The sequence below is a fragment of the Oncorhynchus clarkii genome, chromosome 23, assembly GCF_045791955.1.
Source record: "Oncorhynchus clarkii lewisi isolate Uvic-CL-2024 chromosome 23, UVic_Ocla_1.0, whole genome shotgun sequence".
In the NCBI taxonomy this organism is placed as follows: domain Eukaryota; kingdom Metazoa; phylum Chordata; class Actinopteri; order Salmoniformes; family Salmonidae; genus Oncorhynchus; species Oncorhynchus clarkii.
The window spans coordinates 17,611,972-17,627,267 of record NC_092169.1 but is presented as its reverse complement, the minus strand read 5'-3'; the positions used below and the strand labels follow the sequence as shown (position 1 = coordinate 17,627,267).

Here is a 15,296-nt window from a genome sequence, read left to right as displayed (position 1 = left end):
GCATAAATGTTTTGGTACCCTTCCCAGAACTGTGCCTTGACCCAATTGTGTCTCGGAACTCTACAGACAATTGCTTCGACCTCATGGCTTCATTTTTGCTCTGACATGCACTGTCAACTGTGGGAATTTTATATAGACATGCGTGTACCTTTCCAAATCATGTCCAATAAATTGAATTTACCACAGGTGTACTCCAATCAAGTTGTAGAAACAGCATGCACTTGAGCTCAATTTTGAGTCTCATAGGAAAGGGTCTGAATACTTATGTAAATAAGATATTTCTGTTTTTATTTGTAATACATTTTCTCTTTGTCATTATGGGGTATTGTGTGTAGATTGATGAGGATTTGTATTTATTTAACCCATTTTAAAATAAGGCTGTAACGTACATTTTTTGGGGAAAAAGTCAAGGGGTCTGAATACTTTCCAAATGCGCTGTACATTCTGCCTTTGGTCAGATATGTATACATTATTTCCCAGTACAGTATTCAAAGAGAGGATAACTAGCTGTAGGCTAAGAGTTGAGTGCCCAGCAGAAAACTGGCAAGTTTGGCTGAAGATACATCACCACATTAGATGAGTATTGTGTATCCCACAGCTCATCATTGGCTATCTATTGTGGTGCCCCTGACAGCTGGCAAATGCATAGTGATGCTTGACTGACTAAAAACAACAACAGTGCCAGCCTGTCAGGAAGCAGCACACTGTGTAACAAAACAGCCCAGAAAACAGAACCACTGTTTCACTCATCATGAAATAAGTGTTCAATCAGCTTTTAAGCAATAATGGATGATGTGAGATTTTTATCATGCTTATCACATCATGTCACAAAGTCATTATGAGGCGTGACCTCACTTCAGCTCTTCCTTGTTTGATCAATCAAGGCAAGGGGTTTGAATTGGGCTGTGTCATTTTTATAGTCTCTAGAGAAGTGTTCGAAAGTTCAAAGGTTACAGTGATGACTGTTCAAATCAAGTGCTTTCTCTCATAAGGTATTGCATCTAGTGTATAAACTATGCCACCATTTACTATCCTGTATATTGTGCTATGAGAAACTTCTATCATTCTTCTGTTATTTTAATTGCAGAGTAAACCGGTTGAATATGTGTGGTGAAAAGATATTCCTGGCATGACTTTGCCATGCTGGATATGTTATGATTTATTATTTCAGTCAGTTATTGTATTGATTGATTAATGTACTGTGCTGAGCAGCTGCTTTCTTTTCCCTTACCTTTCTGTTTATGACGTCGGCCTTGCGTGGTTTGCTCTTGGACTCTCTACACGCACACACACACACACACACACACACACACACACGCACGCACACACACAGAGAGAGAGACTGAGCCCAGGCTTGGAGCATGCCCCATGCAAAAGCAGAGCATTGATGTCACGTGAAAATAAAAACACAGCACCTCTGCTTTGACGTTTTAAAATGCTTTGCTTTTCACCACTCTACATTTCTTTTCCTTGTTTTCTTTCTTGCACTCTGTCTGTTTCTCACTCTAGCCCTAGGATCAGGTAAGAGCAGAAAGCACATTTCACAAAACACATTTCTCTCCCCTGACCCATCCTCATTGTGACTTCATGAACCATTGTCATTCTTTGTGTGGTATATTTACACCGTTTATTAGTGACTTATTATTTGGAAAACATATTTTGAGCTCACTAATATTTTCCATTGACACGTTCACCTTGTTTTCTCATCAGTATATAGAAGCCCCTCATCATTTGCAAATAAATAAACCATATTTAACACACGTTATGAATAGAGTAGACATGAGAAAATGAAAGCGACAATTATATGTTGTGACTTAATAATGACATTGTTTAAGTTTATTAACCCAACTTGTTGTATAGTGGTGTGGTTTGAGGTGACACGTAATTACCCTTTAGATTTATTTTTAAGGTGCCACTTTGTGTAACTTCCAGGGATCAGTATGTTTCAGTCAATTTTCAATCAATTGGAGATATTTTAATCCTAAAAAATGACCTATTGCTTTAAAATGACTTACTCTAGAATGCAGAGATGGAAACCTCAAGGCCAAAGAATGGCTTGTTATCTAAAAATCCCACATTGACCTATCTGACGAATACCATACCAATAGCAGGCACACGCACACACACACACACAAACTCACACACAAACACAGATACATATTTTGCCTTGGAACTATATAATGAATGACAGCATAATGATGATCGAGCAACGATAGCAATGATCCGCACAACCAAGTCGTTGAGCTGACTTAGATAAACAAATATTCACTTTCTTTCTAGATCAAATAACACGGCCTCATCTTAAAATGTGGAGAGAGAGTGAGAGTGAAAACGAGAGGATGAGAGAAAGCAGAGAGAGAAATGTGCAATGCAGTGTTCAGAATAGCAACGAGGGAAGGGGTGAGGGACAGAGGCAGATTGATCAAGGCCACTCAGAGGCATGAAATGGTGCATAAAGACGCCGGAAGGAGAAAGTGAGGGAGTAAAAGAAAGGAAGGGAGAAGGCTTCCACTAAGTGAAAATGTCATTGTAAACAACTCTGTACAAATAAAACAAAATGGAATTGAATTGGCGAGAGAAATATTGGGGGAAAGGAGGAAAGAGAGAGGAAGGAAAGCTGTGAAGAGGAAACACAGGCAGCACCACAGAGAGAGTAGGCCAGGGGTTCCCAAACGTTTCTGGCTTGCGACCCCAGTTTAATAAAAAAAAAAGAAAAAAAAAAGTGTGACCCCACCTTGTAAAGAAAGTGATGTAAGCAATTAGTTTTTTAATTAAGGCTTTGACATTCTGTTACAAATCAGTCTCAGGCCAGTATCTTAAAGAAGTGTGGGTTGAAGTGACTGAAATGCATCAGAAAGGTACTGGGAAGTCCATTGATAATGTTGTTTCCCCCCCAGTTTGATTTAGTGCCTAGTCTTGTCCACTCTGTTCTATTTAGTCAACAAACAGAAACCGCTCTGTTTATTACAACCGCGTATAGCTGCTACCAGAGGTTACTGACGTAACGGTTAGGCTCTATAAACTAAGCACCCCAAAAAAATCAGTGTTTACCTCGTGACCCCGTTTTCGAATCAGGCAACCCCCACATGAGGCCGTGACCCCTAGTTTGGGAAACACTGGAGTAGGCAAAGCAGATTTGTGATGCCAGTCCATTCAGGCAGTGGAGTTGCTTAGAAACTTCAGCTGCAGTGCTGAATAAAGGACTTCTCTCTGTGCTGAATAGCATGCCCAATCAAACACTCTGCAGTTTTTCTCTCCCTCTCTCTACGCACACACACACACACACACACACACACACACACACACACACACACGTGGGCGCACACACACACGGGCACACACACCCATACACAATACAGTGCAGCCCTACACTTTTGACTAGGTTATACACACACTTCTTCTGAGAAGACAGCTCTAGAAGTGTGTGTGTATACTCACAAACAGTGTAGGGCTGCACTGATTAAAACAGACAAGTAAGAAGATTGGCTTTTTCTCACAAAGGGGAGCAGCCTATAGCATTCAGTCAGTGTGTCTTCATCTGCAACACCAGGCAAACATCAACAACACAGCGAGCCAGACTGAGAGGACCATCATCTCTGTAGCACCCAAACTAACACACATCCAAGTCACCTGAGAAATGAAAGACACAGAACTTTGCCCATCGTACAACAAATGTTTAATTGAATTAGCTACATTATTTTAACTGAATACAAATGAGGACACTTCAAAGTAGTTCAAGATTATTTTTAGGAACCGTTATAACTAAATATTTATTTAATAAACATAAAGAATCCCAATGTTTTAGTGACGGAATGGAATTCCTCAACGTTAGGTCCGTACTCTATGTACTGTAGTGTAGTTAACAACATTCTTTGTTGGTTGTAGATGAAATTGATTCTCCACCCAGTGTCCTCTCTGAATCATCTACAGTAGTCAGACTGTATTTGACCTCACGTCAGTGTTCATGATACACAGACACAAATACAACTCCTTTATCTCTCTCCTTCTCTCCCTCTGTCTTTCTGTCTCTCTCTCACTCCCTCTCTCTCAGTAAAAACTGACTGACCTCCCTCTCATTTCCATCTCTGAATAGCTCCTATCTACCTAGCTATCCCCTACTGTGGGACTCTAATCTTGCTCCACTATATACAGTACATTGTACAGTGCCATTCAGTTCCCTGGAGGTTGCATGTAGTAATGGATGTTTTGTATTTTCTTTTACTTTTGCTTTTTTGTTGGTTTGGGCCTGCTGTTCATTGTCACCCGCTGTGTTGCGTGGTAACATTTAAACACCCCAGCCTCCGCTCCTTCAGTTCGGATAGGTCCAACACCCTCAACCGCAGCTCCTACGCACGGGACAGCATGACGATAGAGGAGATCCTCGCCCCGACCAAGGACACAGTACGTCCTCCTAACTTCCTCACACCACCTTTTCCTTTACAACTTTCTTGTCTCTATCCTCTTTCTGTGGTCACACTCTCGGTGTCGCTCTCTTCCCCCTCTCTTCTCCTTGTTATGTTTTTGTCAAGGGCATTGCGTGACACGATACTTTTTTGAATGTGAACTCTGAGATGGGGTCAGTGATGGATTTAGCCTTCCCCATGGTCACATTTGATTTCCAATTGCCTATTTCGGGCTTTTTATTTAGTTTTGTTTATGTTTGGCACTTACAGTCCTGATGCTGTGTAGGGCAATTTCTGTAAGAGCTTATTCAAACTTCTCTGTGGCCTCTTTAAGGTTTCCAGCTGCCTTGGGAAATCCACACTGCAGTGGTTGTCCTAAAACAAGTTTTGGTGATCACAATGCAGGATATAAAAAAGAAACTTTAACCTGATGTACTGTAAACAATATTTTCAACCTCACTGAAATCACGTTCGACAAACAAATGTGGGTCAAAGGGCAGCCAGGATTTAGAATGCATGTAAAATCTTGTTCTCTCATATTGTTCAAAAATAGTTGTTAAAACTGATTAAACAGATGTGTCCTGTGCTTTTTCAACGGCTTGAGACGTCATGCTCTGTAGGTGATCTGTTTCATATGATCACATGTATCATTCTTGGGATTTGGTGATGTTTGTGGCACTATCACATCTACTTATCACGAATAAGGTTGCCTTTGTGATAGTATCACTGTTTGCTAAAGCAGAAATCTTGTGGGAAAGGCCACTGCAGCCTCTTCTCACTGTATGAGTTGTTGTATGACATGGGACTGGTAGAAAAATCTCCAGGCTCTTCAACTGTTGTTCCTTCGAGAGGAGTCCCCTTTGTGATTTCTCATCTGCCTCTTTTTCCTCTAAAGCTTCAGAGTGTCTGTAAAGACCTTTCCTACTTGGTTGACCCTCTCAATAAGGTATATGATGTCAATAGATGGTCTCCTCACTCTGCTCACTCTCCATGACCATCTCTCTGGCTCCATTCGTGTTTGTTTGAGCTCTGAAATTCCCATTCCGTTCATTGGTCCTCATCTCAGTGAGGTAAATAGTTATTTATTTCCCCATGCGACATCTGGTCACTGTAAACTCCCATTTTTTTCTTTCATTTTTATACAAACAAATGATTGTTTCAGTTGGAAGTGTGCCACTTTTTGTGGTTCAAATGGTTAATCATATTCAGCATGTTTCATTGAGGTGATATTGAATGTTTTAGATGACAGAAACATGTTTCAGTGAGACACTGTATGTGTCCTGTTAGATCATTTGTCTGTAGGGGTAAGAGGTCATATTCTCTTATTGTGTGTTAGGAATGCAGAAGGTCCTTAAACGTGTCACCTCTAATGTCTGTCTGCAGATCAGTGAGGGTCACCGTCAGGTTAGGTCACAAACCATTAAGTCTCCTCCCGAACTCACCTGTTGACCCTCCCCCTGCATCTTCCACAGCACCTGGCTGTAACCCGGGACTACGATGCAGAGTGCCTGAGGCGCTACAGCTGGACCCCAGACACCATGGACCACAGCAACACTGTGTCCAGCCCCATTCACTCAGGGTAAGAACCAGCCATCTCCCAGCCAGGCTGACACAAAGCCACAGCTGCTGTAGCTCTAGCCATGTCAGACAGGGGCTACTGCTAATCCAGACACAGGAGAATGTTACTCTACATACTCCATTTTATCAGTCCAAGAAAGACCCAGCCAGCAGTTGTCTGCAGTGACACACTGTTAGGAGTTTTTCCCTTTCTGCAGTCTCTTGTGCAATTTCAATTTGCTGAGCCGCGGTGATGAATAGTTTGAGGGAAGTCACCCTCACATACAGTAGATAATGGACTTGCGCTGTAGACTACATGATTTAGTCTTATTGGAAATGCTCGAGAGTCCAATGTCCTGGGCCGAGTACAGATGGAAGATATTTTGTGTTTTGTCAGGTCTCATTGTACTGGGGTTTCTGGCCCTTTCAATGCCCTACATTTTTCCAGATCTCCTGTATTTCAGACCCTCTCTATTATTTCTGTACCATCTTTTTATTCTTTTTTTGACTGACACGGTGAAATGCGTCAGACCCTAAAAACTAAATTGATTGTGCTGCATTACTAAATCGAGTTTTTTGCCTCCTGCATTGTTTTGGTCTTTATTTTGCAGCTTGTCCTCCCCGCTCCCTCAGTATGACTCCAGGTGATGATTGTGTCTGGTGATGTCACAGTGATGTCACAGTTTCCACTACTTCCTCTTTCTTCTTTTGTTTCTGTGCTTGTGTCATCTGTGTGGTCTGGTCTCTCATCTACACTGTGTAGCTGTAGTGCGAGTGATGTGTTTACGATTTTCTCACTAAGGTGCCATCTCACAGTGCATATATGGATAAAGCCCCTCAAAAATATCTATGAGCAGGTCTGCAAAAGTGCACACAAAGACAAATTAATGGAAAAATGTTTTGTGTGCATGTGTAATTACAGCCTATGTGGACAGTCAAATACAGAACATTGTGTATGGTTTTAGTTCAAACATGTAACAACTCAGCCGTCTCAGATCAGTCATGCCGAATGAAAATGTAGTGTAAGGTTTTATGGCTTTAGGTAAATAGCGATATGACATAGATGCAGAAAGTAAACAGCATGGTGGATCAATTTCCACAACAACTAAGAGCGTTGAAGTGCGAGGCTGGACTTCTCAGCAGTTCTGTTGCCCTGGCTACCACGCTGTGAACAACGTGAAGGGAACCCGTGCACATGCACCGATACTGTGTGTGACTGTGTGAGAGCGAAGTCTGGCATCTCGCTCATCACAATATCTGCGGTGCTGCTCGTGGCAACGTCATTTCACTGAGTCTACCTTTAACAGCTGGCATACTATATGAGGCATTTCAATTTAAACATACCCTTGTTCGTTCTACGAATAGCTTAATACTACTGGTGACAGTTTCCACAATTAATGGGATGCAAAACTGCATTTATTAGGTGGAAATTAACACGTCACGTATTCAACACATTAATTTGTGATTTAATTGAGTTTCTACTCGGGGGTGAAACATTTGTGAAGGTGTTTAATATAGATCACTGCTTCAGAGTAATGGATCTTGGCAGGAAACTCACCTTTTCCCTATTACATCACCTCTTGAGTTCTTTAAAGTTTCAGTGTCTTGAGGTCACATTGTTAAGTGTCAGAGGTGAGACCTGCCAAGTTTGAGAACTCGAAACACCATCTCCTCTCCCTCTGTCTCTGTCTGTCTCTCTCTTTCTCTAGTATTTTCTTTCCATTCTCTCTCTCTTTTCGGAGTGCTTGGGTGTACGGTGGTCACAGCATGGGATTCGTCCGTCTCACGTGTCAGTGGTTATGGCTTCTCTCTCTCTCTTTTCCCTTCTTCACCCTTCCTGGTCTAATATTTGTATTTCTGCACGCCGGCAGATTCCTGGTTAGCTTCATGGTGGATGCTCGTGGGGGGTCCATGAGAGGAAGCCGAAGCAACGGCATGCGTATCATCATCCCGCCCCGGAAGTGCACGGCTCCCACCCGCATCACCTGCCGCCTGGCCAAGAGGCACAAGCTGGCCTACCCCCCGCCCATGGTGGAGGGAGAGGGCCTGGTCAGCCGGCTGGTTGAGGTCGGTCCTGCAGGAGCCCAGTTTCTGGGGTAGGTTTTCTCTTATCTCTATAGCAATGTTTCTTAATCCTTGTTGCACATTCTAGTTTTTGCCTTAGCACTACACAGCTGATTCAAATATCAAAGCTTGATGATGAGTTGATCTTTTAAGGGATTAAGAAACATTGCTCTATACCATTTTTGCTATTTGAATGTAAAGATCCACCTTTTTGTCTCTAAGGGGGCTCTGAACAATCTCTGGGTGTTCTGTTCCATTCCAGCCCTGTAATCGTGGAGATTCCTCATTTTGGCTCCATGAGGGGGAAGGAGAGGGAGCTGATCGTACTCAGGAGCGACAATGGTGACACATGGAAGGAACACCAGTACGACTGCCATCCAAGTGACATCACAGACATTCTGAACGGGATGGACGAAGGTACTGTATGTTACACAGAGCATGACATCTGCATTGATGCTTTGTTTGTTGTCTGTGTTCTATTTTCTGTGTTTTGGATAGTTTTTATTAATATATATACTTTTTTTATTGCACAGTGGTTGTGAGAAAAGCGCTTTACCACAAATGTATTATTATTATTATTACAGGTCAACATTGCTAATGTAATTGAATACCTTCTGACATTTGCACATACATAACATATCTTCCTTTGGCTCAAATCCTATTAACGGGATCGATTTGACAACAGCCAGTGAAATTGTAAGGCGCCAAATTCAAACAAATTCCTCACACATTCAAGTATTACACGCCATTTTAAAGATAAACTTCTTGTTAATCCAACCACAGTGTCCGATTTCAAAAAGGCTTTACGGCGAAAGCATTATGATTATGTTGGGTCAGTGCCTAGTCACAAAAAAACACAGCCATTTTCCAGCCAAAGAGAGGAGTCACAAAAAGCAGAAATAGAGATAAATGAATCACTAACCTTTGATGATCTTCAGCAGATGGCACTCATAGGACTTCATGTTACACAATACATGTAGGTTTTGTTCGATAAAGTCATATTCATATCCAAAAATCTCAGTTTACATTGGCGTGTTATGTTCAGTAATGTTTTGCCTCCAAAACATCTGGCGAATTTGCAGAGAGCCACATCAATTTACAGAAATACTCATCATCATCTTTGATGAAAGATACAAGTGTTATACATAGGATTAGAGATAAACTGCAACCACTGTGTCAGATTTCAAAAAAGCTTTACGGCGAAAGCACACCATGCGATAATCTGAGTACAGCGCTCAGCCACAAAAACAAACCATACAGATACCTGCCAAGTTGTGGAGTCAACAAAAGTCAGAAATAGCATTATAAATATTAACTTACCTTTGATGATCTTCATCAGAATGCACTCCCATGAATCCCAGTTCCACCAATAAATGTTTGTTTTGTTCAATAAAGTCCATTTATGTCTAAATACCTCCTTTTTGTTTGCGTGTTTAGTCCACTAATCCAAATGCACAAAGCGCGGGCACTAAGTCCAGACGAAAAGTTCGTAGAAACATGTCAAACGATGTATATAATCAATCTTTAGGATGTTTTTATCATAAATCTTCAATAATATTCCAACTGGACAATTCTGTTGTCATTAGAAAGGAAAGGGAACGACCGTCGCGCTCACGGCCACGCGCAAGACTAAACTAAATTATTTCAGCCTGACCAATTGTTGAAACAGCTCTTATTCGCTCCCCTTTCACAATAGAAGCCTGAAACAACTTTCTAAAGACTGTTGACATCTACTGGAAGCCTTAGGAAGTGCAGTCTGACCCCATTTACACTAGATATTGGATAGGCAATCACTTGAAAAACTACAAACCTCAGATTTCCCACTTCCGGGTTGGATTTTTCTCAGGTTTTTGCTATACTCACATACATTATTTTAACAGTTTTGGAAACTTTAGAGTGTTTTCTAATGTATATTATAGCTTCTGGGCCTGAGTAACAGGCAGTTTACTTTGGGCACGCTTTCATCCGGACGTGAAAATACTGCCCCCTTGCATAAGAGGATATTGAATATCCTTTATCCATCTATATTTGTTAATGTGTTCTCCAACAGAACTGGACAGCAATGCTGAGCTGGAGAAGAAGCGTATTTGTCGGATCATCACCAGGGACTTCCCCCAGTACTTTGCGGTGGTGTCCAGGATCAAGCAGGAGAGTAACCACATGGGTCCAGAGGGTGGGACGCTGACCAGCCAGACAGTGCCCATGGTCCAGGCTTCGTTCCCACAGGGGGCGCTCACCAAGAAGATACGCGTTGGCCTGCAGGTCTGAAAGCCAAGTCAATCAGTTAGCTGTATTGTTTAGGATCTCCACTAGTCTCTGTTTTGCTCTAAGCTTTGAGTCTAATTTCCCAACTTTTGAGCTAAGAGCATTGTTTTGATTGATGATGAGTTGGCTATCTTCATCCAATTGATATTTATTTTAACATCACTTTTTAAAAGATAATGGCTTTTGTCATGTGTTGTGCTAATGTGAACAAATGAGAGAACATTGATTCACCTCTTTCATCCGTCCTCCCCTCCCCCTCCCTGCAGGCTCAGCCCGTCCCAGACGACATGGTGAGGAATCTTCTCGGCAACAGGGCCACCTTCAGCCCTATAGTTACCGTGGAGCCCAGGAGGAGGAAGTTCCACAAGCCCATTACCATGACGATCCCTGTTCCGCCCCGATCTGCAGAAGGCCACCCCAGTGGACACAGGGGGGACTCCACCCCCTGCCTGCGCCTCCTCTGCAGCATCACAGGCAAGTCCTTCAGGATGTTCTGAACAACCTTTGTGGCTGAGAACATACCTCTATTGAAATTGATTCAGACCTTCAATGATAACAAGGTTCACTCCTACTTGGAGGACAGGGTGGAAAGACAGGGTTTGCAGTAGGTGGATGAAAGGTTAACCAGGGATGGGGATTTGTCTTTTCTCGTGGTTTTCCATCCAGGTGGAACATCTCCTGCCCAGTGGGAGGACATCACAGGGACCACTCCCCTGTCCTTTGTCACAGACTGTGTTTCCTTCACCACAAATGTGTCGGCCAGGTAAGGCCATGCTCTCTCATGCTCACAACCAGTCAACTGCAACATTTTCTCAACGCCCCAACTCTAAAAACAAAATGTTCTCTCTGCTGTCAAGGTGGAGGAATTCAATTAGCTGTTAGCGCCCATTGCTATATCAATGGTGTGATGAGCTAATGCTTCGGATTTTGGAGATCATTAACAGCCAAATGGATGTTCTTTAAATCCCTGCTATGTAAACAAAGCTGATTTCTGCAAACAATTTTTCTCTGCTAAAACTAGTTTTGTTTAGCTAACAATATAAATACATTACTTCAATCTACCTTTTCAACAACATCCAAATCGAAATAGCAAAGAAAACGTGTAAACTGCACGTTAACCTACCTTTCAGATCGCAATGTGAGCTCCTATGCAGCAAATATTATTTCATTCATGTGAAAATCAGTTCAATTCATACACTGGCTCATCTGGCTGGCGTGTGTTTATTTTGAGCTTCCCTTGTCTTGCCTTACGCTAAAGTATGCTATTAGTCCTATTGTGATTGTTTTCCTCCACCACATGGCATAGCTCAGAACTACAGTAGTACACTTGTGGTTGAATATAATGCAGGACACGGCAGACAGTTGTATAATGTTGAACTCACAAATACCAAAAAGGGGATTTACAACAATTAATGAATTAAATGAACACCCTGTGAAACCCAACTTGGCAATATTTAAGATTGCAATATGAAAACTTTCCCCTTTTTGTGGAACAGGTGTGCCATTTGATATACCCACGTGGAAGTTATAGACTGAAATACACGAGTATAGGCTAACATCAACACATAAACAATGAAATACAATTTAGTTGAGAAAACAGAAGTATGAATGACAAGTGAAGTACATAGTAGGAGAGAGGGGGATCCTCAGAGTCTTGGCAGAAGTAGGGTGTGGGGGATTTTTTTTTGTATCTCTGTTCTATCGTGTAGGATAAAGAGGAGGTGGGTGCTATGGGTGGTTCTGCCTGTCATTTTCCTTCAGCAGGCAGTCAGTCTCAGAAGGGAGAGACTGAGTGTTTGCAGTGCTAGTGTATGTGGTTTCGATGTGTATCTTACTGTGCCCAGGATGATATGGCAAGCACAGTTTCTTAGCAGATTAGATTGAACAATTTGACAATAACAGTAGTTTTAGCTCAGTCGTAACCAACGGGTCGATCGCGGTCGATCTCCAAGGCATTCCTGATCGACATTTATGTAAAAACATTTATGTAAAAAAACTACGATAAAGCCTTGCATTCCTATTTGTTTTGCGCTGTTGGCAGGTGGTACATTTGATTCCGGGAAGGCAAAGTGTTCCATGTTTCATGTGTCTGAAGGTAGAACTCCGCCTACCCGGCAGACCCAGAGAGCAAATCAAGTGCACCTATAAGCCTAAAGCTGGCCAGTCAAGTAGCTTAGATCGCCATGTCTACACAGTTTTCATGATCTATAGACTATAAAAAGAAGCCTTGAATGCACAGCGAAGTTTATTCTGTGAGATTACAAAACTTTTAAAACCATGACTAGAGAAACTCAACAAATACAGCAAAGAGCTGGATGTTTTTATGAGTAACTTCATGTTTAAGTTGTTATTCGGCACTGTCAACACTTTTATAAGCCATAAATGTGCGTTCCCCCTAGTTGCATTCTCGCTACTACCAGCACTGCCACTGCAATGAATGAGTATAGCAAAGTTGCGTTATTATTAGTGGCTTGTCCTTTTTAATATCAAGGAATATTGAACTTTATCTGGTCATAGGAGTAACATGAATTGGTGCATGAGGCAAAAATACAGTGCGACTTCAGTTTCGCCATCAGCTGGAAGACTGTGTCCCCTTTTCTCAGCAGAGGGACGGTGAGTCGGGTGATAGACAGCCTCACCACTGCTCCCTCCCCTCAGACTGACCATCAGATGCAGGCCATCAGTCCAGAAAAAAATACTAATTATTAAGCTGTGCATGAAAAGTAATACAACAAATGATCAATTACCAGTGTGATTATATACCTACAATTGTAAAATATAATTTGAAAATGGTCTGAGAAGAACAACATTGGCAGGGCAATTCAAGCATGGACTAATATATTGGGCTTATAGCCTACTGCACAAACCTCATTGCTACATAACTGTTTTTTAATTGGTTAATGTTGCATAGGCTTACGCTTAAGTCATGTTCAACAAAAATCTGAGCGGTAGATCTCAGCTTGCATTTTGACTAACAAAGTGATCTTGACTCAGAAAAGGTTGGTGACTACTGCTGTAGATAATGTAAGAAAAGAGGCATCATGGAGGGTGGGTGGTCATGGAGGACATCAGGTGGATCAAGGTGTGGGGAAGGTATACGGCAGGCTGCTCGGGGCATGGCAGAACCCCTAGATCCTGGAGAACAGGAGCAGAGTGAAAGAGGAGGAGACCGAGGTGTAGAAGGTTGCATGAAGAAAAAAGGTTACAGGTGAACACAATGAACACAATGTTTTGGAACATTCAGATAGAAATATGTTATGTAGAACAAACATGATTCTCTGACATGTCGAACATCCAGTCCTTGGAGGCAGTAGTACACTCACATACTCTGGGTTACAGTAGCTCAATCTTTTGGGTCTCAGGTATTCCGGTACAGGTGGATCCTTGAAGACCACTATTCTGCACTAAGCAGAACTCGAAACACCAAAATCAATATTTTCCGGTAGTGCTCCCGGTCCCTTGATTAAGTAATGATACAACACACCATGTAATGTTTCAAACCATCTCAAGATGTGTTTCAAACCATTTCATTTTAACAGTGTAGACTGAGAACAGCTCGATGGAAGCAACATTTTGTACAAACCCACCGTGACTAATTTACCGACCTGTGTCTGTGCCTGTTTTGCTACACTTTTACCACGGAGGGTATATCCGTGGACGGTTCTGAAAAGAAATGCGTTGTTTGCATCACCGAGCGGTGGCCAGGAAATAATGAAATACAACTGTTAGATGCTACCATCCTCCAAATCAAAACCAAACATGGATGGAGTTTTAGATAGAAAAGGATACCTGTTTGAGAAGCGTTTGTTTCTTGAGGAGGGGTCCAACTGACTGTCTTGAAGTCGGAGGGAAAGCAGCCAGTGGTCAGACATAGAGGAGGGATGAGGTGGGCAGGTTGTTGGACAATCAGACTAGACTAGACAGGATGTCGTCTGAAGGAAGAGGAGAGAATGAGCAACAGGATGAGGAGAAGGAAGGCACAGACTTTCACGTCGCCTAGCTGAGTTCTGCTAGGAGCAAGCCCGAACCTAATATGCAGACGCCATAAGAAGACACAGGGAGAGAAAGCCATTTAGACTATTTCAATGTTTCCCCTTGTTTGTCACTCAGCATTTACTGATTGACGTGACTAAAGTTGCACTCACTGCAGTGATTGTAGGGATTCCAGAGGAATGGCTCTTTTAAAAAAGGACGGTAAACATTATCAAGGCACAAGGCGAGACCCAAATGCAGACACAGGAGGCAGATGGTTGAGGTCCTATAATGTTTATTAATCCAAAGGGGTAGGCAAGAGAATGGTCGTGGACAGGCAAAAAGGTCAAAACCAGATCAGAGTCCAGGAGGTACAGAGTGGCAGACAGGCTTGTGGTCAAGGCAGGCAGAATGGTCAGGCAGGCGAGTACAGAGTCCAGAAACAGGCAAGGGTCAAAACTTGGAGGACTAGAAAAAGGAGAATAGCAAAAAGCAGGAGAACAGGAAAACTTCTGGTTGACTTGGAAACATACAAGACGAACTGGCACAGAGCGACAGGAAACACAGGGATAAATACACTGGGGAAGACAAGCGAGACAATAACGAGGACAGGTGAAAATGATCAGGGTGTGACAAACATACTGCTTATAATTGAGACGTTATGCTAATAAGACATTATATAATCAGATAATTAATTGTGCACTGTAAACATGGTAAATATCTGGTTGTCTTACCTCCTTTTGAAAGCTTAGCTTGCGTTGCTGGTGCTGCTGGGAGGAAGTTGGCAGCCTGGTATGGAACAAGAAAAACAAAGGGTAAACTACATATAATGAATGTGGTAATTCAGCAAGAAGTCTATTAATTTACACAAACACATTAGTATCAAATAGGCACTGTTTTTTATTTATTTTAAATTAGATTTTTTTTACACCTTTTTCTCCCCAGTTTCGTGGTATCCAATTATTTTAGTAGCTACTATCTTGTCTCATCGCTACAACTCCCGTATGGGCTTGGGAGAGACGAAGGTTGAAAGTC

At 42.1% G+C, this 15,296-nt stretch overlaps 1 protein-coding gene across 10 annotated transcripts in view; it reads left to right on the top strand.

Annotated features, from left to right (window-relative positions):
• The window catches only part of LOC139381512 (ankyrin-3-like), a 153,416-nt gene that overhangs the window by 99,773 nt on the left and 38,347 nt on the right, over positions 1 to 15,296 (top strand). For 8 of the 10 annotated variants that reach the window (XR_011628556.1, XR_011628557.1, XM_071125121.1 and 5 more), the window contains 8 exons: positions 4,299 to 4,401; positions 5,299 to 5,349; positions 5,876 to 5,982; positions 7,832 to 8,056; positions 8,287 to 8,441; positions 10,075 to 10,286; positions 10,556 to 10,763; positions 10,956 to 11,052. Coding sequence is in view for 8 of the 10 variants with exons in the window: in XM_071125121.1 (XP_070981222.1) it covers positions 4,299 to 4,401; positions 5,299 to 5,349; positions 5,876 to 5,982; positions 7,832 to 8,056; positions 8,287 to 8,441; positions 10,075 to 10,286; positions 10,556 to 10,763; positions 10,956 to 11,052 (1,158 nt within the window). In the remaining 2 variants the exon portion in view is untranslated. The remainder of the gene's footprint in view (positions 1 to 4,298; positions 4,402 to 5,298; positions 5,350 to 5,875; positions 5,983 to 7,831; positions 8,057 to 8,286; positions 8,442 to 10,074; positions 10,287 to 10,555; positions 10,764 to 10,955; positions 11,053 to 15,296) is intronic. The other 2 variants (XM_071125126.1, XM_071125124.1) reach the window with 2 other exon arrangements.